This window comes from Corvus brachyrhynchos, unplaced genomic scaffold, assembly GCF_000691975.1.
Source record: "Corvus brachyrhynchos isolate BGI_N302 unplaced genomic scaffold, ASM69197v1 scaffold50, whole genome shotgun sequence".
NCBI lineage: Eukaryota > Metazoa > Chordata > Aves > Passeriformes > Corvidae > Corvus > Corvus brachyrhynchos.
In genome coordinates, this window is record NW_008235964.1 from 2,465,477 (window position 1) to 2,488,141 (window position 22,665).

Genomic DNA, 22,665 nt, shown 5'->3' on the forward strand with positions numbered 1-22,665 from the left:
GTTGCTTAGTCCATGCCTTTGCTTTTAAGACAAAAAAATAGTATTTCATTATTTTGCATCCATGCCCTCACCTGATTGAACTTTTAGTCCTTGTTTTATGTGTAATGCAGATGAGGCTGTATGTTGTTTTTCAAACACTGTTTAAAACTGACCTGTTTACTAATTTTGAAACAACATTCAGCTTGGCCTGGCATCACAAGGAAAATTCGTATGGTTTGACACTTTCCACCTCTCTCCAAGATAAAATAGTTCAGAGATGCACTTTTAGAAGTATCCTGCAAGGAAGAATAAGATACACACTATCATTCTCAAGCCGTACAGAAAAAAACAAGGACAGAGTTGTCCTTAGCCTTCTATTATATTTTTAATGTTTTGTCCTCTGGCCCCAAATCATTGAACTATTTTCTAATCTCTTGTTATGTCTGTGTCAGCCTTTGCCCTTCAGTTGGGTAGCTGAGACACCTCATTTGGAGTTTTCCAGGCACTGTGACCCACATCTACCCCTTGACACCTCTTTTCTGGCTTCTCTCATTTACTGAGATGGTGTTTTCCAAGGACTCTGTGTTCCCTCACAAAACAGTAAGAAGCAACCTCTGTGTGAAAATAAAAACATTATCAAATGCTTAAGCTCCTTTCACAGACTCCTCTCTTGTCTCCAAAGCCAGTTGAAATTCAGCCTGTCTGCTTTTGAAGTAGGTGACCTGCAGAAGTGCTTGTGTGCCCAGAAGATTGACTGTTGAGCTTTACCTGTCTACAGACTTTGTCTTGCCTATCTTTAGACTATCACAGCTACTATGCTGCCTGAAAGTGTGCCATAAAGGCCTTGTTCTACCAAATCTATCCAATCCTTTAATCTATGGGCTTTATTACTGTACCTCAGAAGGACTGAGGGGCAGCGATACCCAGCTTGCAGCAGGGAAGATAAATGCCTTCCTTAAGAGACAAGGCTTTTAATGTGTCAGGGGAGAGAGAGGGGCCCTGCCAGAGAGTGATTGAGCACAGTTGAATTAGGCTTTGCTCTGAATCACCCTCTGGACATGCCTGTCCACCTGAATTGATTGTGCAGGGAGTCAGGGGAGGCTCATTTTAACTTACACATTTAAATTAAATGCCTCTCGTTCAATGGTGTGAATGCATTCTTCCCTCCTCTAAAGGTACCCAAATCTCCCTCTGAAATGGGGCTGCCTTCTCAGATCTGAAATATCTTCTGTGAACCTTTCGCTAATTTCTGTCTCCCCAGTGATCCAGCCACCCTGGTCTGGCAGGAGCTGTGCCCCAGCATGGCACGCTCCCTCCCGTCCTTAGCAGGTCGAGTTTAATCCTATGCAGTTTGGTTAGATAGGAGGACTTCTGTTACATGAAATATTTTCTGCAGTATAAAGCTGTGAGGAATTTCAACAGCTCATGTAGGCCTGGAGAAACAAGAAAAAAAAAAAAAAAATCAGCAGAAAGGAAAAACACACAACGGTTTCTGGCAGTGGATGTGATCAGTGGATGTGATCACCCAGTATTAAGCTCAGAGTGAATCTCTGCAATTCCACACAGTCTTCCATTTGTTTATTTATTTTAACAACAGATTCACTTTGCTGATCTTGTATGTCTATAGAAGTCCTATATACATATACATTCAAATCCACAATTCTACATATATATAACTATGTGTACATATATATACAGAGATCTTTTAATGCTGTTGTTTATGTTGTCTTGAGGCTCAATGTTATCAGGCTCTGTCACTTACTAGATTTCTAGGGATAAATTTCTAATGGATGTCTTTTCTACTTCAAAATCAAAATAAATAATGGAAGAAGCTCAAAATATTTAGAGTTTGAGATATACAGATAAATATTCAGATATTGAGGTATTTGTGGAAAAGCTGTCTGAAAGAAATCTACGTGAAATCTTGATATTTAAAGCAGGTTTTATCATAATCTAGCCAAACCTTTGATGATAAAATTGAAAAATTGTTACAATAACCCTTCCTTCAATATTTTAGTCTTCTGGTTTCTAGTGTGAAAAATTTCTATAAGTTCAGTAAAAGTAAAAATGTAAAGATGGGTAGTAATTTAGGCAATAGTGGTGAAAAATCTCTCTTATTTAGAAGAAAACAATCTAAATAAATTGATTAACTTGCCTGAAAAATGTGTAATAGACTTAATATATATTAGGCAAAGGCTTGGACCTTGATTTTGTTTAGTGCATGCTAAGTCAAAGATAATTTTATTTATCAACAAAAATCCTTTTTTTCTTTATAATCAAAGTGTAAATGATATCTAAATATTAATGTATTAGTGTAAGTTAGGCAGTGAAATTGGCTTTTTAAAAATTGCATAATAAATATACTACTTGAATAATACTTCTTTCCTTACAGATTTTCTGGCCAGCATCAGCGAACAAGGTTGAAGAGTGCAAAATGGCTGGCAAGGATCCTACGGTAAATTATAATCCACATGCACGTATAAACAAATTAGGTACTTGGCAATAAAGTAAGAGCACCTTGAGTGCAGCCAAAGCAAAATGAAAGAAGTGTTTGTTTTGCTTTTGAAATGCTTTGCAAGCCAATCTATAAAGTGAAATTCTGGAAAAACAGGCAATGTAAACAGAATGCACCTTCAGATTTTGACAGATAGGAAAAGATATGCAGTGTCCATTTCCTGGCCTTTTTTGATTGTTACTAATCAAACTAGGTAATTGTACTTTTCCAAATATGTCCTGGGGTGATGCTGAACAGCCTGCTGAGCTGCTCTTCGGAGCAGGGAAGTTCTCTGGCTGCTCCCCCCAGGAACACGCTGTGAAGGTGGGTGGTACCCATTGTCTGCAGTCTGAAGACCCCAGCTGTGCACCAGTTTTCAGATGATGTTGCATGGTACTGGCTTTTGCTGAACCAAAAATATGAATGCCTTTAAAAGTAAATAAACCAGTGCAGTCTGCTAAAGGACTAACTCCACTGATTTTCATGAGGATGACTGATGGCACAGTTTCCAATCATGTGCTCATAAAACACATGCAATTCTCACTGTCTTGGGTGAGATTTGGATGATTGAATATTAAAGCGGTTCTGAGATCTTGGTAAGGAAAAATATTCAGAAAATAAATCTATTTCCAACCTAAAGTGCATTAACAGTTGATCATACTAAAAAACAAAAGAGCTAGAGAAAAAAGGGATGGAAAAAACTGTAAATCAAATACTGTGAACTGTGTGGAACTTAACGTTCTGTTTTAATTTTCATGCTGATCTGAAAATGTTACTCTAGGTCTTCAGTACAAAGCAACAATTGACTGCAAATCTCAATTTAAAGTTTTGGAAAGAAGTTTTTTATACAAATAGCAAAATCTGATTTTTGGACTTGCTTTCTTTTTAATCATCTCATTTTATGTTGAGCAAATTATGGGGGGAAAAGAGGTATCCTTAAGGAAACTTCCTAAGGTTACTTCTTGTTTTCCTGTAGAGGTCTGGCTTCTTCTCATGCAAGGTAGAGAGAAATCTGTGAATGAAAATTGCATTGCTGTGTGGAAGTGGGAAAGCTACATGGACTCCTCTATAACTCATCTGTGGTGCTCAATCAGAGAGAACCCAGTTCCCAGAGCAGGCAAAATGACATGAAAAGGAACAGCTGTCCAAATCCAGAGACTAACAAATTCAGTAGCTGTTTTCATCATGCTATTAAAATTCTATGTCATGTCTATTCCCTAGAGTTCCCAACATCTCATAACATTTGCCACTCTGTGGAATGACTGTTCTCTGTTTCCTGCAGCACGGCTGTGGGAACTTTGTGCGTGTGATCCAGTCGTACAATCGCACCCACCTGTACGTGTGTGGCAGTGGCGCCTTCAGCCCCGTCTGCGTGTACGTCAACAGGGGACGCCGGTCTGAGGTAACTCTCTTTTCACTTTATCCACTCGTTGTGCGGGGCATCCTACTGGCGTGATGCGAAAGCTCAAAGTTTTGAAAAGGCAAAAATCATTGTTCCCAGTAGGTTCCCTCACCGATGTTGAATAGCAAAAGAACAAAGGTCCATAGTTTTCTGACCCATTACCAGCTAGAAGCAAAGCCGTGATCAAAAGCCATGCCTCAAATGTGATGGCACAATCATGCCAAATGCTGGGCTACATTTGATGCTACTATTTATTTGACATTGTCTGGTGAATTCATTCCTACCATGTGGTGGAAAACTGCCCAAGAAATACTTAAAAGGAAATAGCCAGTTAGATGAAAAATAAAATACAAAGTCCACTTTTTATAACTTCCATATGTTACTGATTCCTGGGAGAAGCCCTTAATTTGGCTGACTATGTGAAAGTTTGCTGGACTTCAGCTTAATACCCTCTAGATGCACTCCCAATACAGGAACTTTATCTACTGCACAAGTTTTGCCCCACTAGATGGTGCCTGGATGAAGCTGGTAAGTTTCTCTTCACTGTAAGGTCTTAGTTTTTCTAATCAGTCTCCAGTTTTTCTATATTCAGTTTCACTGTGTGTATTTGCACTGTAAGTACCAGATGTTTCAGAAGTATATGGTTCAAGTTTCCTGATTTGAAAGTGAAATGTTTGTTTATGTGCAAATGTAATAGGTAATAAATTAAGCAACCAGGAGGAAGAAGAAAGGCACTTAACCAGGAGGCAGCACCTCAGTAGCTTTTGGGTCAGATTCATGTCTGCAGGCACAGGGGTGTGCAGTATATTTTCCAGAACAATGTGGAAGCAGATGTGTTGGGAAGGAAGATCAGAGCATGCTACCTGGAGCTTTGCCATGTGAGGGCAGCTTTAAAAGCAGGGCTGGCTTCTGCGGAAGACACTGGGAAATTCATCACTGCTTTAATTGGGAGTGGGATGGAAATTCTGGCCAAGACCAAGATTTCTGCATAGCTTTCCAGGGAGGTGATTAGTCAATGTTTCTCCAGATCAGTTTGCATGGGATGATCTCAGTGACTTTTGGTAGATCCCTACCTGGCTCCAGCTTCCTTAATACAGCCCACAGTCAGAATCACTGCACCTTCAGTCCTAATTAATGGTCTAAAAGTAGAGATTGTAGGCCTGCATTTAAAGTGAGAAGCAAGCAGAGCTAAGTATGTAAATCCATCCTCCTGGTTAAAAAATTCTGCATTAACTTATTTTGACGTATTTTGAAACAGGGGTCACCTTTCCCCAGCATTATTCTATTTCTTGAAAAATCATTTCTTCAGTGATCTCATTTGTCTTTAATTAATGTAATACTCCTTTATCATCTTAAGTACTGGTATTGCAGCCCAGAGAAGCTTGAATCTCATTATTTTAGACTGTTTGTAAATGAGATTGGGACAGAGGGGAGGGCAGGAAATGACATCTCCAGATGATGCAAGATGTTAAATTTCTTAAATGAAAAGTAAAAATGCATGACTTGGAAAAGCAGAACTGGCTTCACTTAGCCTGTCTGTATAGCTACATGCCTATGATCAATTGATTAAATAAACTGCTGCTTCAGACGTCTGGAGTCTGTGAGACACTTGACTGTAGGCACTTCATGCTCAAAGCCATTACTGTACAGGCCAACAATAGCATAACAGTTTAAACCCGAGCATTTCCTTCTGAACTCATTCCATATATCTGTGCTCGACTAATTGATAGAGCAGAATGAGGAACTATGTAGTGCTGATGGGACCAGTAAAAACTCATTTTGTCCTCTGCTTTTATCATTTCACCTTCAGTTTGGTACAGTTTTCAATGCACAAAAGGTTGTTTTTGCATGTGCAAAACGAATATTTTTCAAAGCACATCTGTTTTTATCTAGAAGCTACAAAGCCTGGCAGAGTCATATCCAACAACCATAAGAACTGAGCCTGTTTTGCTCTCCTGTCTCTGGGATTCCACATAAGCTCACGAAAGATAGGGGTTTCATTGATGAGGCAAAATTGTGTCCTTTCCCTGAAACAGAGGTTATAAAACAATTAATTTTCTTCCTTGGCACACTTGATACTTTGGTCTTTGGTAATTATTCCCTTAGTCACCCAAATATATTCTAATGTCAAAGTGAATGCAAACAGAAGGAAATGTAATCCATATGTGAAATAATTATAGACTAAATAGCAGTTTAATATATATGAAAATCAAGTGTAATCCTGGAGCTAGTTTAATAGAACAGTAATGGGCATTTTGAATTGGTAAATAGTGGTTTAATATAGTAAATATGGATTAGAATCAAGTTGCATATAATCTAGAAGTAAAAAAACAACAAAGAAACCACCCAAGATCACATTAGAAAGTTCATACTTATGTTTTAACATTGTTTAGAGAGCTTATTACTGAAACAATAGATAAGATCTCTGAGATTAAATTAGGCAAACAGAAGAGGGGGAAAAGAGAGAGGATAATGATATGAAAACTTCCTGCTGCAGCTGTTCATTTGAGCTTGGTGTAATCTTCAATTTGCTGGTGCCAAATGGCTGCTCAGGGACTGGTGTGGCATCCCCACTCCCTGTGATTTACATTGGCTGTTAAAGAGAATATAAGGAGTTGCTGTACTTTCTCAAATAACTAACTGTTGGCATCTACATCACAGAAACCTTTCTTTGGAATTTCTGTCAGCTACTTTTTTCATTTGAATTGTTTTAAGTTTGGTTGTTTGTTGGTTTTTTTCTTGCAATTGTATCTTTTGTCTTTTTATTAAAGATTGGAAGTTTGTTTTCGGAGCCCAAGAACAAGTAGTTAGGTATACAGTGGTGTGTGAGTCGGTGTGTGTTGGATCAGTTCATCTGCCATTACTGACTGCAGTTTTTAAGGAAAGAGCTTGGGCCTGAGTCGCTTCTTGCTCAGCACACTGTGCTGGTATTGCTGGGAACCAAGAAGTGGATAGTTGCACCAAAATGGGCAGATTTTCTAAAGTTATTCAGATTGTTTGTATTTCAAGCTGTAGTCCAGATTGCTTCTACTTTGCAAAATATATTTCCTGTTCCTTAATCACATAAAATATAAACAAATCCCTGTACAAACAAATCCCAAATTTCTTAAAAAAAACCCAAAACCCAGGAGATTTCAGGCTATGGTAAGAGGTATAGATAAATCACCTATCACTGTGGATTTGGAGCTCTACACATAATCCAAGAGATGTTACTGAAGAAAATATATGTGATTTAGGGGATTTTTGGAGGTCTGATAGCTCAATAAAGACCAAATGATTTATAATATCATCCAATGACTGTTGTCATAAGAGATTTTTATTTCATATGTGTTATTGTTCTAGTAGCTTTATTATAATGGCCTAGACAGGTGTAAGTACAACCATATATCCAAAAAATAAATTGTAAATAACTTCAAAAAAAAAGCAGCATTCTCTACACATATTATTGCAGAGATCAGGCAACCCATCCTTAACTGAGACAGAGGGAAAATTTTTTTGATTCAGTGTCTTGAATTTATAACAAGAATCTTGAAAATAACTGGATGTCAGTGTTATCTAACAAGATGATGGAATTTTGAATAGAAAATAGAAGAGTTGAATAGAAGAGTTAAACTACTGATAGTACAGTAAAAGTGCCCAATAGTGCACTGTTAATAGAGCATTGCTAATGCTGTGAACAGCCAGGCATAAAAATCAGCCTAGATCTGATGGTTTCTGACATGAGAAGTGATACACAAATCTACTTTGCAGGAACAAATCTTCAAGATCGACTCCAAGTGTGAATCAGGAAAGGGACGCTGTTCTTTCAACCCTAACGTGAACACGGTGTCTGTTATGATCAGTAAGTAAAGATACTCCAAGGTGCTGCAGTCTAAACCCATATGGTCATGTGTAGGGTGGGTTGATGGAATGCCCAGAGGAGGCTGGACACAGAATTCAGCCTCCCAGGAGCAGTACCTTTTGTCTGGCTGATGGGCACAAGGGGTGGGTCCATCCATGTTTCAAAGCTTATCTGAAGCTTAAGGTGGGTGGACAAACAAAATGCAGAAATAAGTTATTGAAAGGGGGAGAGAGACAGAAAACAAAAGGTTCTCCCTTTTCCAGCTTACACATTTTTTCCCAGGATTAGTTTGAGCTTTACATTACCCTGTTTAGCATTTATGTTTGAATGGTTTCTGACCCTGTTCATCCTAGACAGCACTTGTGTCTCATTTAATTATTTGTAAAATCTCAGAGTAGCCAGGGAAAGAAAGCCTGAAGACTTCAGATGCTTTGAATTTCATTTTTATTGTCATTGCTGCTGTAGAACCCACCCACTATTGTAAAGCTCTTCATTCTTCAGTTGGCTTTATACCCAACCAATTTTGAAATTTTCTTCCGTCTGAAAGACCAGAAGTGAAACAATAAAGGATTTCTTCTGTGCTTGTTGCACACCTATGAGAAAACTCAAAGGAGGCACACACTTGGGCAGCCTAAGTCATCTATAACAGATACTTTGCTTTTTTTTGACCAGGAAGAGCTGGAAATATATACTCAGTGTAACCTGACCTTTCACATTTGCAGTATGGTCACACACTTTTAGTGCCAAGGCCCTGATTTTTCGGCATGTGCCTGCTCCTTGCTGTATTTTTGGCTATGAAGGGAACAGCAGTTGCATGGATTTTTGAGACTTTCTCAGTAAATAAATCTTATTGCACACAGATACTGCGTATTTCATCCAAGATTTACAAGGGATCAATGTGCAGTGTTTCTGCCATTCAGCTTCCTCTGAAATCAATTCCATCAATTACGTACTGTGCCAGATATTTACTTGAAAATCTTATGGATCTTAAAGGAAGTATAATACAATCTCTCCTACATGGCCTGTTCAAAATATAAATTGCCTTTTTTTTTTGATTCCTTATTGCAAATATATTTAGTACAAAGGACAAGTATATTTATTCACAGATATATGAACTGAACACCTTTAGGGAACAGATAAATGCTACCTAGACATTCTCTGAACCTTGGCTGCCCTTATACCTTTATCTCAACAGTGATCTAGGGACAGTGTTTACAAACACTCACTGTGTAAAGAAAATATTTGTTCAAAGTCAGTGATAGATGAGTCCACTGCTACTCATTGCCATTTTGGTATTATTAAGTGAATCAACTGTTTCCTTTCCTTATTCTGTCTGGATTTTATAGGCAACATTAAAGAACATTGTTTCTGAATTATTGTTCATACAGTAAGCTGATTTTTTTCTATGATAGATCTATGGCAGCTTTGTTCATCTTAATAGACTTTTCATTATCTTCTTGATCTCTCAGTTATGTCACTAGAGAGACCTTCCCTAGTGTTTGACTTATCTTTCATGACATAGTTCATCTACCAAGTCTAAATTATTCCACAAAGGTCAAATTCCTTTTAAAAAGAGTCCCATAGATTGGGTTTTATACTTTCTCCTTTCTGTTGCAAAATCCGGTCACTACAAAAAAATATTAAGCTCTAATGAATTTAGCCTCAGTATCTGTGCCAGAAACATGAACATTTTGTAAGTCACAGCTTGTGTTGTAATGAGAGGACTGAGCCAATGTACTGGACTCTCCTTTGAGTTTTTTGCAGGAGGAATTCCCTCCTGTTGCTTCAGAAGATAGGAAATACCACCAGACCAACTAACTCTTCCACAATAAAAGAAGCACTTTTAAATATAGGTGCAATTTCTTGACCATTTTGGGCATCACTGGCCTAGAATACAGCAGGAAAGATGACTCACCCTTCAGAGGAAAGTAAAAATAAATTTGAACTTTGTACAATTTGCCATTGTACAGGGATGCATTTGCATCAAAGCAATAAAAAATGTGCTTTTTGAAGCAGCTTGGCATAACTAGTGTGGAGGAGGCATAACTCTCTCCCCACTAAGACTATGAGATATTTATAAGAGCAGACATACCTCATCAATTGAGTAATTCCCCCCAGTAACAAAGCAAAGTAGTGTGAACTCATTGTGCTGTGCGTACCAAATACTGTGTGGAATTCAAGGATTTTACCAGAAGGAAGTGGAACTGACAGATCTCATCTGATACATGATTAGCAAGCAGACGGTAGGAAAGCTTAAGACATAAGTAATAGCATTTATATGTAATAGGATTAAAATTACATAGTATAGTACTGTTGCTGAAGTGTGGACATATGTGTATATGCACAGGACTGTACACAATGGTTCTCATTTAGTGAGAACCATAAGCCTGATCTCTTTCAGACAATTTGTTCCATAATAAGAATAAAGTTCTGATGGATTGAGGCAAGGAGGCAAATATACAAAATATAGATTTGTACAGATCTAACATCCTTCTGTCAATACCTGCTCAGGAAGTAAATGCTTCAGCAACATGCAGCAAATGCATTGCTTAAATCTCCTGTGTATGAATCTTGTCATCACAGGGAGAGGTGAGAGCAGAAGAGTGGCTGCTGGATGCCCTGCCAGGGTTCAGTTCAGGCTCCAGTTAGCAGCAGAAAAACAAAATCTCCAGAGTTTTAATACTCTCATGAGCTTCTCAATAGTCTTGCATGCTGATTATGAGCACACACAGACACACACACGCACACAAAACCAGCATGAAAATAGCCTCAAGTATTTCTGAGACTGTGACTCTTGCCAGCTTGACCACACTCTCTGGGTAGTCCAGGAATAGAGACAACATCAATCAAAGGACCCAGCTGTACTGGAATATATTCAGCCACCACTCCCACTCTGAGTTAGAGTTTATTTTAGCTACTGTTTTCTACTCTGGGGTTTCATTGTCATTAGTCAGTGGAAATTGCTTGGTTATTTACAGAGTAGAAAATGAGAGTACATGTAATTATAATTGTAATTGTATATACATGTTTATGCAAACACACACAAACACAAACACAGATAGACATCCTGACTGATGGACTGAGTTTTCAGCCCTGCACAGGGAGTGGAAGCTTATAGCTCTGTTAATGTAGAAGTTGCATGTCTCATTCTGCTCAAGCATAATGACCCTATACTTAGAACCAAGTACTCAAAAAGGGACAACTGTTGCTCCATATTACTCTGGGTGAAGTTCAATAATATAATTGTCAGACCTCTGCAATACTGAAGTCAGCTCAAGGCTGCCTGGGGCAGTCCTAACTGCTGCTGGTAAAAATTGGCACTGATCCACTGACTGCAATAGATGTTGTGCCAGTTTACAGCAGCAATAAACTCTACTCAGTCGCTTCATCTATTTCCGTAACAAAAAAAAAGTTTTTTGAAGTGTGTTCTTAAGATATTGAATGTGATACTTTTTGATAGCACTAACCTGATTCTCCAGTGGTCCCTAGCAGTGGAAACTGAAAAACTAAACTTACTATCAAGAAAGTTTCCCCACATATGCAGCTCTGCTGTGGCATTTAATGGTACAGTTCTATAAAATCTCTAAGAAAAATCTGATGACTCTCCCTTTATTGACTGAGTCTTTGTAAATCAGAGGAAACCTCATTCCCATGACCCACTATTTATCTGTATAGACTCGTGTAAATAAAGAGCTGAAGAATTTAAAATAAACGTTTGTTTTCCCAAAAGCCATAACAATTCCCCCTCCATTTCAATTTTTTTCAGATGAAGAGCTTTTTTCAGGAATGTATATTGATTTCATGGGGACGGATGCAGCCATTTTTCGCAGTCTGACCAGGAGGAATGCAGTGAGGACTGACCAGCACAACTCCAAGTGGCTGAGTGGTGAGACACCTTTGATTTACCAGTGCTTTTAATGGGTGTCATAGAGATTCATCTTTCCTTTGCTTAAAACAAAGACCTTATCTTTTAAAGAGCTCGTCTCTGAATCTAATTTATGAAGTTGAACCATGAAGAAATGTGTGTAAATACAAACTGTAGACAATGCACAGATGTAGAGGGATCCCTGCATGAACCAAGCTCTTCGGCCACCCCACATGAGGGCCTTTTCTGCATTAAGGCTGAACCAAACTGTTTGAGGGCAAGTGTATGAAAACCTTTCCAGTGGCAAGTGGTAAGACAGTCTGACTTCTGGGAAAGTGCCTTCACCTCTCACGAATCAGTTATTGCCTTAAATCTGTGTTTGGTTCTAAGATACCAGCTTCAGTTGATTCAAGATGATCCATCTCTGCACAGAAGACTCACCACCACTTGCATTCAAAAGATGTGTAGAAGAGTGTCTCACTATCAGAGAAGTCAATGAGGATCATTGCCTCTTATTTCAGTGGTGAGGAATTGGTTATCCAAACACAGTAGAAAAACTCATCTCTGACTGCCTCTTATTTCAGTGGTGAGGAATCAGTTATCCAAACACAGTAGAAAAACTCATCTCTGAGTGGCAGCACTTAACTCTTTGCTTCACTGACATCACTGTGAAAATTCTCCCTGTCTTTACTGGTAAGAAGACTCCTTCCAGTGAAACCAATTTGAATTAAAATGGTGGTCAGCATTCTGAGCAGAGGTAGATGTGAAAGGCTATAGAGCAACTAACACAGCAGTTACGATTCTAAAAAAACTTCAGGTATATTGAAGTTACTGTGGTTTTGTCTTGACATTTTTTATGGTGACTTATTATTCCTGTCTGGCTGTGACTACAATGAAATCATAGGATTTCAGTCACAATAAATTCATTTCACTATGAAAGACAAACTTTGTCTGCTTCCTAAATATTTCTTCTGCTCTACATTCTTACACTTATCTGCACACCATAACATGTGCATCCTAAAGTGAATAAGAGAAAAAGAAAATTAAAAATGCTTAATTTCTGGGAAATCTACTCGTTACTTATGTTCAAAACAGGTACTTGAAACTACAATTTATTTCCATGTCTTTTTGGAGCCAGAGACATGACACTTGTTATATTAATTGAGAATTAGAATTATGCAAATGGAAAAATGTTGCAGTCTAAAAAGAGTTTTCTGTCAGATATTCAACCTTTGTGTCAGATTGTTTCAAAATTGGCACTGCCCTTCAACCAAACAAGCAATCTTGTATGATCATTGAAAAGACAAAGTCTTCATGCAGGGAGAGGATCCCCTTCTTCCTTCAGTCAAAGGAGGTATTCTGAGGGCTGTTGCACTGTCCATTATATGCTTGATGTTAAGGTTATAAATTATTTTGCTCTCTCCCTAATTCTTCTCTGCAGTGTTTTACTTGTACATTTGATTGTGTTTATCAGCCTCTGATATGAAGTCAAATGCTGATCAAGCATTTGCATGCCCTGCTTTCCTTTTCTGGGTTACACAGACTGTTTTCCTCTCTCATTTATGAACTTTATTTGTACATATTTCTGAGGCGTTCCAGCTTACTTTTATGTTTTGTCTCAATGAGACTTTCCATAAGTGCCCCTGATAACACACTGATTCTTCTCTCTTCTTCCTCCAAGTCTCTGAGTCTCTGCAGTAATCTCATACCACTGCTTCTGGATTGCTTCTCTAAGAATTTGCTGTGAAATAAAATGTGAGGATGCAAAAACATATGGCTGCCAGTAAGGAGCCATTGACTTGTTGATGTTTGGTATATACAGCACTTCCTTGAAGCAGTCAGTAAATGTCAAATCGTTTGTTGCTTATACTGATACATCTTTTGGTTTCATCCATTTGGTAAACTTTTTCATTTCAGAGCCTATTTTTGTGGATGCTCATGTTATCCCAGATGGCACAGACCCCAATGATGCCAAAATCTACTTCTTCTTCAAAGAAAGACTCACAGACAACAGCGGCAGCACAAAGCAAATTCATTCAATGATTGCAAGAGTATGCCCAGTAAGAACCATTTTGTTTGCCAGGTTGCTGGGATAAGCTGCTAGTGTGACAAGATAATCTAAAGGACTAAATGTTTGAAAAGATTTTGACTTATATTTGACAAAATTTCCTGTTTCTGTGTCACCATTCATAATTAAAAAGAGCTGTTACTGAACTCACAGCTGGGGTCTGAACCTGTTATACATATCTAAATATACATGTAAGGATATGGAAATGTGGAGGTTAAGGGATTTGTGTATTTCTCTGACTGAGTCAGAATACTTACCAGTGTTGAATTTTCAAACTTGCTGTCGTTGGCACAAATAAGGCACATTAGTTTCTTAATAAAAATGAACTTAAGACAAGTGAAGGCTTTCACACACACACACTCAAAATATTTGAAGCATATTAGAAATATAAAGCTTTTAAATTGTTTGATTTAACATTCAAATACTGTTTTCATTTTTATGATATCTGTTGTTCCTGAGTTCTTATATTGATGCATGTGTGAGCCTAATTTTAAAAATGTGCACAGGAAATTTTAATTCAGGAGTTATGGCTATTCCTGGGCAATAATTAATTTTTTTTCACAGCTCTCCTCATTGTCTCTATTTTGGTTTTTTTGTATCTCTACTCAACTATAGATGAAAAATGATTGAAGCAGCTATTAACATCTCTGGTGAAATCAATTTTTTTTAATGAGAAAAAAATTATAATTTCACAATTACTGCTAGCCTATTCATTCCTTCTTTTGGAAACCTTCAGGAAGTTCATTGTGAGTGTTTATGTATTCCCTGTCTTTAATTAGGGTCTTCTTTAGAATTTGATGCTTTATGATGTTGTTGTGCCCGGGTGTGAGGGCATTTGTCATATTCTGGCAATATGATGAGGCATGTGATCTCTTTTATAACCTCCATTTTCTTTCAAAAGGCCTTTTTGGGTATTTTGCAAGGAGCTGTTTTACACAATTACAGCTGTATTTGGGTTTTTTACTGTTATAATGAAGCCCAGATTATTTTTGAAAGGCCTAAGCCTGTTTAGACTTAGACTGAAGCCAGTGGCAGAATCCCAAGGCCAATGAAAATAAATCTGAGCCAGTCATATTTGTATACTTGTATACATACCATCATATTCATGTATCAACACCTTTGAGTCTCGCCAAATATATTACCCCCTGAAAAGACTCCTTATAAGTCACCCAAAAAGTTGGATTACCAACTCCAACAGCACCAGTGAAACATGCAGAGCACTTCATTGAAATCACATTTCAATAGCTTCTACATTTTGGGTTTTCTCTTTCCTTGGGTGACATCATGCTATGCAGTTTGGAAGACACTGCTCTTACCTGAGGCATTCACCAGCACAGTTAGTCAGGATCTGGCACCTCAGTGCTGCATCATCTGGTTTGGCAGTTACAGTTCCCACCTCGCACCGTAGAAAATTGGAAAGATCCTTGAGCGAGTTGTGATCAAATCATCTCTGGACAAAGTTACCAGGACTTGCAACAGTGCAAAACTAGCTTGAACCACACTAGCCTTCATTTCTGAATATTGTTTGGCATATCCACCTCATGTGCCAGCATGGCTTACTGGGTCAGGTGCAGCTCTGCTGCTGTCAGGACTAGAAGAAACATCCCTCTAGAGAACCATGTGACCTCTTAGAGATAGCATGGACTTTGTCCTGGGTGTCAATGAGTGATACAGGACTCCACAGTCACTTCCAATCCTAATAGCATACACTGCTGATGCACAAAATCTAATGCCCAGCCCTCCAAGCCTGCTAGCCCAGCAGAGAAGGTCCACTCAGAAAACTAGATTTTGTTTTTTTCTGCATATGGAATGTTTAGATGAGGGCATTTGGTTTAGGACTATTTATTTTTAATATTAAATTCACCAGATAATTATATAGATAATTAATTAACCTGAGAAAAATGTGGGAAAGCCCAGTAAAATGTTAGCTGTGTTTTATTTCTTCTTTTCTGAAAATAATATTCCTTTCCAGAATGACACAGGTGGTCAGCGCAGTCTTGTGAACAAGTGGACAACATTCTTGAAAGCAAGACTTGTGTGCTCAGTAATGGATGAAGATGGAACAGAAACGTACTTTGATGAATTAGGTATGACAAAAAACATTCCTTAAAATTTTCATCTAAATGCTTTACTTCGTGCATATTTAATGACTGATTTTCATACAGTTCCTTGGTGAAGTTGCTAACAGTGAAATCATAGCACCAGAAGTCCATGACAAAATCCCTCTTGCAGTGTTATGACGGGAAATGAAAAAATTCTTCATAGGTCTCTCTGTGTAATTATCATTACCTTTGAAATAAAGGTAATTAATCTTGACTATGTAAAACAATGATATATGTAAAGAATTAATATTTGGAAGGGAACATTTAAGTGACTCTCGTACGATTTTACTACTAGCTTGGATAACAATAGAGGATTTTTAACATCTCTTTGAAACTGTTTTTTATACCGCTGTGTAACAGACAACTTTTCCACAATACATTTTTTCTAGTTTTTGATCATGGGGTAGAGTCCTCAATTTGGTAGTTCAAGGTAATACTAATAAATCCTGTTACTGGCACCAGCAATAGCACTATGAATAAATATAATTTGTCAGGAATCATTCAGTCACACAAATTTTCAACATATGAAACACTGTAAATATTCAATCCGTAATCTATACAGCAATCACAAGAGGTTTTCTTTAATGATGGAATTAATAGATGCATGTCTTGATACCTACATGCCAAACAACATTACCAGAAAGTTTCAAATTCTATATTTTCCACAGCTGAGATGTGCAAAATCAGGTGTGGAAGGATTTGGTATGTGCTTTACTATGAAAATAAATAATATAAAAAGCTAATGTGCCCTGCACTGGGTCTGCATCTGTTTCTGATCTTCTCTCCATTGTATCCTCTCTCTTTTCTCAATTGTTATTCCTGATTTTCACCAGAGTATATGGGGTTTGGAGTCTTTCTGAGTTTCTGTATTTGCAACTATTTGGTGTAGTTACTTTGGTTCAAGGTTTCAGTGGAACCCTATTGGGACTAGGAGCAGATCCTAGCTTGCTCTAGCTCGGAATGTGTAAGGTGTTTGGAGGACAGATTTTCTGAAGTTCACAGTGCCTCAGCACTGCCTCAGCGGCTCATCTTTCAGAACTGTGATTTACCAACCCCCTCCTCTTCAACAAAGCAGTAGGATAACTGCTTTTAGTTTCTTGTGTAACAAAATGTAGGACCATAGTGAATAGGAGACAATGCTCTCAGCGTGGGTTCCCAGCACAATTCCATAGCAAAGAGGAAGAATACAATCACAGCTGGAAATTCAGAGCACTGGGAGAGAGCAAACACATGCTTCTGTGTTCATGTATAATGCAGGAGAGTATAACACTTCCAGTTCTGCATGGTGAAGTCTTTTGCTTTTGACATATTGAAAAGAATATTTAAAAAATTCAGCGGGTTAAATGAAAGAGCCACATAAATTAATGGAAAGCTAAAGAACATGTTCTGTGATAAAAAGCTCAAACAGTTCAGTCTTTTTTGTGTTGTAAATTAAGTTTAAGAGGTAGCATGATTATAGTTATTAAAAACATTTGCAAGGAGAAACTGTCAGAGATTAAAGTAGTTTTCACTGAAGTGTAAAAAAAAAAATCAACAGATCAGAGGTAATAGTGGGTAAATTCATTTCAGTGAGTAGGTACAGTTTTGCACAGTGCAGTCAATTAATCCCTACACAACAGGAGGAGAGAGGTTTACATCTTTCAGTGTCTTTACTGCAAAGCTTCATGACATTCATATCATGTTGAAAGTGCAGTAGTGAGGGCACTGCAGTGCATTGTGGACAGTAAAACACCTAATTTCCCTCTTTTCGATTACATCCATCTATGGGAACTCTTTCTCTTTAACCTATTGCAACTTTAATGTTTTCCTACTGCTAACCAACCTGCTGAAATGAGATACAGCTGAGAGAAATGTGTGACGTGGATCCTGAATGTGTTTGAAAATCTTTGCCTTCTGTCTCCATAAGGCTAGAGGGCATGGAGTTAATTTCCAAATTTGCTTCTGAATGTTAAATTGCTAGATGTATGCATATATGGTCTGTTCATGTGGTAAGTCTCCTTTTTCCTGTTCAAGTCTGAGATAAAACTACTGTTGGCTTCAGGAGGAATAAAGTCATCAATTAAACTGGAAAATAAAGTTTTTCTTATTATTCAAAACATTTTTCTTTCTCTTTCTTACAGAGGATGTGTTTCTCCTAGAGACAGATAACCCCAGAACAACACTTGTGTATGGAATTTTCACAACATCAAGGTAAGCATGCAGATTTGAAAAATATTCCCTGAACTGCCTGATTTTCTGTATGGAAACTGAAACTGATGTTTTGTGGATGAGACTGTGCTGTGCAATTTTGTGTGTCTGCTGCGGCTGTGGTTTGCATGAAGGAGCCTCAGTATCATTGCTCTTGGTATCCATGTCAGAGCTATGCTCCTTGGAACAAACTGCTTCCTGACATACTGTCAGCTGGCACTGGGAAAACATTTCTGTGGAGGGCCACTTGTCACTGTTCAGCAGTGGAAAGCCAAATGACTTCAGTGCAGTGAACTCATGTGGCATCTGAGAGCACTTAACACCTCCTGAAGAACATCCAGCACCCTGAAGGATCAAACCAGGAATTCTTACATGAATTCATACAAATCATTTCCAGTCTCTCAGCTGGCTGATGATCACAGAGATGGCAAATAACCCATTTTGGCTTCAGTTGGCTACAAAGGGACAAGCTTACATGGCATTTGGTCACCTCCTTGCAGCTCCCCGTTACCAGTCAGTTGTATTCACTTACTGTCAGGTTTAGAAAGCATTTACTGAGCTCCCAAGGGTGATGGAAGCAGTAGATATGGCTTACAATGCTGAAACTGTCCACAAAGTTAGAACTGACAGGTGGACCAATAGATTCTTCCACCTCTACTTTTATTTTTCTCATTTTTTCCTCTTGCCTTCACCACATCGTGTTAGTACAGAAAAAAAATAGTTACTACTCACTGATTTGTGATATGGTGCCCTTTACTATTTAGCTGTTACTTCTTACCTTCTAAGAGGTCTTCCACTTTTTTTTTTAAATTTAGTTTATTTGATCAAATTGGAAAATTATATAACTTATTAATTAATTCCTTTAATGGAAATTTTTAGTAAAAAAATCCTTTCAGGTTTTTTTTTTTTCCCCAATAGACTTCTTTCACAGAGATATAGGGATCTGCTTACTCAAATAGGTAAATAAGACAGGAGAATATGATTCTCTGATATTTAATTGGGAAAGAAAAGCATCACATGACTTGTAAACTTAGGTGCTGTCTATAATTCCTACTTCACAAAAAGAGAAAAGGATGAGCTTATGTTTAGCAGTAAAACAACACTTATCATTAGGCTGGGGGTGCAACATGGCTGAGCTGGTAACACTTCCACCTAATTCTGGTATTTCTCCAGTGGAAATGAGGTTTGAATCCCAGGACCACATAAGGTGACAAAAAAGAGGAAACTTCACTTTTTCCTGTCTCTCAAGATGTTTTCTCTCTCTGTTGAAGGTTTTACACACATACATTTCTGTTTTTGTGAACTACATGGTCTATGCTTACTTTATTTTGGTTCAACTATAGGTTGAATGTGTTACCTAGTTAAATACAGCAACCCTAAGGAACTCCTTAATAGTTCCTGTATCTTCACCTCTGTAGACTTCCAACTCATAAAAGAAGCAAGAGAGAAACATCACAGGAAGTAATAACTACTAGTATTTTTATCTAAATCATACAGAAGAAAACCGAGTAATACTGAACTAAATTATTTTAGTGTCATAATATGCTGTAAATGTAACATAAAACATCTGGAAAGACTAAATGCATTTCTCAAAATCTATTAATACCCAGTAAAATTTCCACAAATACCATAATCAATCTAAAAGGTTCATTCTACTCATCCATATATAGCTGAGAGCAATGTGGATTTCACTTTTGTTGTTTAGACACTATGTGTAATGTTTTCAGGCTTTTTTATGGAGTGTTTTTTCTTCTTCAATTGAAAACAGTAACTTGGATTATCTCCATCCTACACTTAACACCAGGCAGATTTTAGACTGTCTGGAGTTTCCGCTTTTTAAATATAAATATCACAAACCTTACACGCAGTGAGAGGAAAAATGAGGGAGTTAATTCACTGTAATCAGCATTACCATCAATCAGGAATTTTTTCCCCTAGTGCCCTTCATCATCATGGGGCGATGGAGACCATTCAGGGCTTGTGCTAACTGGACCCGTGGCTGAATCCAGAACAGTGGGAAGAACATGCCCTGTTCTTAGGTGATTGCCTGTGTTCTCCTCAGGAAGCTTCAAACGTGGGTCTTCATAAGACCAGTTTTATGGGTGTATTTCAGGACTGTATAGGAATAATTCCTTTACAGCCACAAGTCCCCATTTTTCGTAAAAAGGCTGGAAACTGATTATAATAATCCAACCAACTGTAATTGCTCTGGATGTTTTTATTAATGTTTTAGCCATGTATTTCAGGAGGCTCATGGAGGTCTTGTGGTTAATATACTGGTAGGGAGTTCTGGAAACCTGTGCTGAGCTTAGCAGTACAAAGTTTACAAAACTCTTGTCTCACTGTAGTCAGCAATATTTTTGCCATTGATTTAACTGGAGCCAGATTATATTTCCTTTATATTTAGCATTAGGAAGTCTTCTTATTGCACCAGTAGGTTAGTGCCTTCCTCTCTCTTTTTGCAGTTCACTGTTCAGAAAGGTGCTAAGTCTTAAGAGGTAGTGGTGCATATTGGGCAGCTAGATCAGTTGATTTTAAATGTTTTAAATCCATATTAAATTGTATAAAATATATTATTTTAGAGGTATCTTTCATCATTGGACCAGGCCAAATTATGGAAAAGCTATAAAAAAGTTGGTAGATTGCAATGCTTTTTCTTCTGTCTTCCAGCTCCATATTTAAAGGCTCAGCCGTGTGTGTGTATCATCTGTCTGACATCCAGACTGTGTTCAATGGACCATTTGCACACAAGGAGGGCCCAAACCACCAGCTGATTCCATATCAGGGCAGAATTCCGTACCCGCGGCCTGGCACCGTAAGTACAAGGATGTTTATTCAGTCTTGCCAATTGCTTGTCTTTGTTTAATGCACAAATAAATATTATTTATTCCAGGAGAGAAGTCTGTATGTGACTGTGACAGTTACAGTTCAGAACTATTTTATTTGCTTTTCAATTGCCTACAAATCCAACTGCAAATCACATAGTGTCTGGAAATCTTCTAGAAAGAATTAAAAGTCATGTAAAATGTTAATCACTCTTTCTGCTGCAAAGGTGATAAGAATAATTTCATTATGTGACAGTCTTCTTGTTTGCATGTGCATTTTCATTTTGTGGGTACATTTGAGGAAAATGTAGCTAAATAAATAAGCATGCAAAGACAGCATTGTTAGTGTGTTTTACAGCCTGGATCCAACTGTCTGTAACTCTGTCTTCTGTCTGTATGAATTTTCTTTAGTTCTCCAGAGTCTTGCACCTCTACTCAGATGTTTAGGAGATGTAGTAGGAGACTTAGAGAACAAGGTTTCTGGGACTGGTCACTTAACTAATACCCTGTCAGGTTCTGAATCTTAGAAGAGAGACTTAGAAAGAGATGGGTTTTTATGCCATTCAGTTCACAATAGTCTTCCTTCTTAAGAAAGCTTTTTGTATGCCTTGAAAATTTTTCAGGACTTTCTTTCAGTGTATCAGGGTTAGTAATAATCTTCCAATAAATTCTGTATGCAAGTAGAGCTAGCTCTGTTTCCAAGTTGTGCAGATATAGCTCATGAAGTATTTTAAACAGAACTATTACTTCTTCTTACTTTTCAGCTTCATGGTGTATAAAAATTGCTGTTAATGCACTTTTCTCTTTATCTATTTACTTACTTATTTTCACTATTCTTAATTTAGATTTAGCAGAAATGCGACACATGATATTTCAGTCTTTAATAAAAAATGTATAAGCTTTCCTAGAATCATCTCTAAATCCATATTTGATAAATGAAGTATAGTACTGCGGGTGTGTGTTGACTCCTATGAGGTCTTACAATTTCTTAAGTATCAGAATGAAATAGGTATGCAGAGAATCATAAATTATCTGTCAATGATACAGTTATTTTTTTAGATTAATACTTTGTTGCTTTTCCATTTATCACAGGAAATTAAATTTTATTTTAATTTTGCCAGTCTCTGTGAGAACTTTTAACCATATCACTATTTTGTTCTGATTTGTCTTTGTGCTGCAAGATCTTGTACTTTTTCTCTCTTTCTCTATTGAACATGGAATAGCTCAGACACATGGAACAGTTCTCCCTGTTCACACAATCCTTCATGACATTTTTGTGCAGTTATTGCTGGCTATAAGAGTTAGGACTTTACATTCCCAGATCTCTAGAATTAACTAATCAATACCTGACATTCCACTAAGGTCTATTGCTAGCATTAATCTTTCTTTGCAATTAATTCATACAGCTCTAATCTTGTGAGTTCACTGAGGCTTTAAAAAAAAGACCCACTTAAACAGGAAGTTTCACACTCTTGTGATTAGTAACATTTCAAAGTTTCTTGCTGTTTCAGAGTATTTTGTTTGCATGTGTTTCCTCAACCACTGCCATGTTTTTCTTGGTTCGCCTCATAGAAGCTTCTGAGGTATTCCAGATGGGCTTAAAGAAATTGGGCAGCACAGTGGAAAGGGGGAAAAAAAATCAGATTTGGATTTAACATGGTGACAGAAATTATCTACATTTTTCAGATGTGCCGATGAGCTCTGAATTTGAAGATAAATTCTTAGATCATAGCTCATAGAGATTCCTTAGTTGACCATTGCTGGTTTTCAGATTACTGGCTTTTCTGTGCTTCTTCATGATTCAGGCAAAACACAGTACCTTAGTCATATTTTCTAAGATGGAATTTCTTTGGCTTTGCTTTTATTTCACTGCCAAAAAATTCCACTTTTAAATGTCTGCCA

The 22,665-nt window shown here is 37.6% G+C and overlaps 1 protein-coding gene across 4 annotated transcripts in view; it reads left to right on the forward strand.

The window, feature by feature from the left end:
• SEMA3C (semaphorin 3C) overlaps positions 1-22,665 on the forward strand; it is a 118,248-nt gene that overhangs the window by 66,123 nt on the left and 29,460 nt on the right. For all 4 annotated transcript variants that reach the window (XM_008629610.2, XM_017727941.1, XM_017727932.1 and 1 more), the window contains 8 exons: positions 2,372-2,434; positions 3,756-3,875; positions 7,626-7,716; positions 11,483-11,602; positions 13,499-13,641; positions 15,622-15,736; positions 17,872-17,941; positions 20,609-20,753. In XM_008629610.2, the coding sequence (XP_008627832.1) occupies positions 2,372-2,434; positions 3,756-3,875; positions 7,626-7,716; positions 11,483-11,602; positions 13,499-13,641; positions 15,622-15,736; positions 17,872-17,941; positions 20,609-20,753 (867 nt within the window). The remainder of the gene's footprint in view (positions 1-2,371; positions 2,435-3,755; positions 3,876-7,625; positions 7,717-11,482; positions 11,603-13,498; positions 13,642-15,621; positions 15,737-17,871; positions 17,942-20,608; positions 20,754-22,665) is intronic.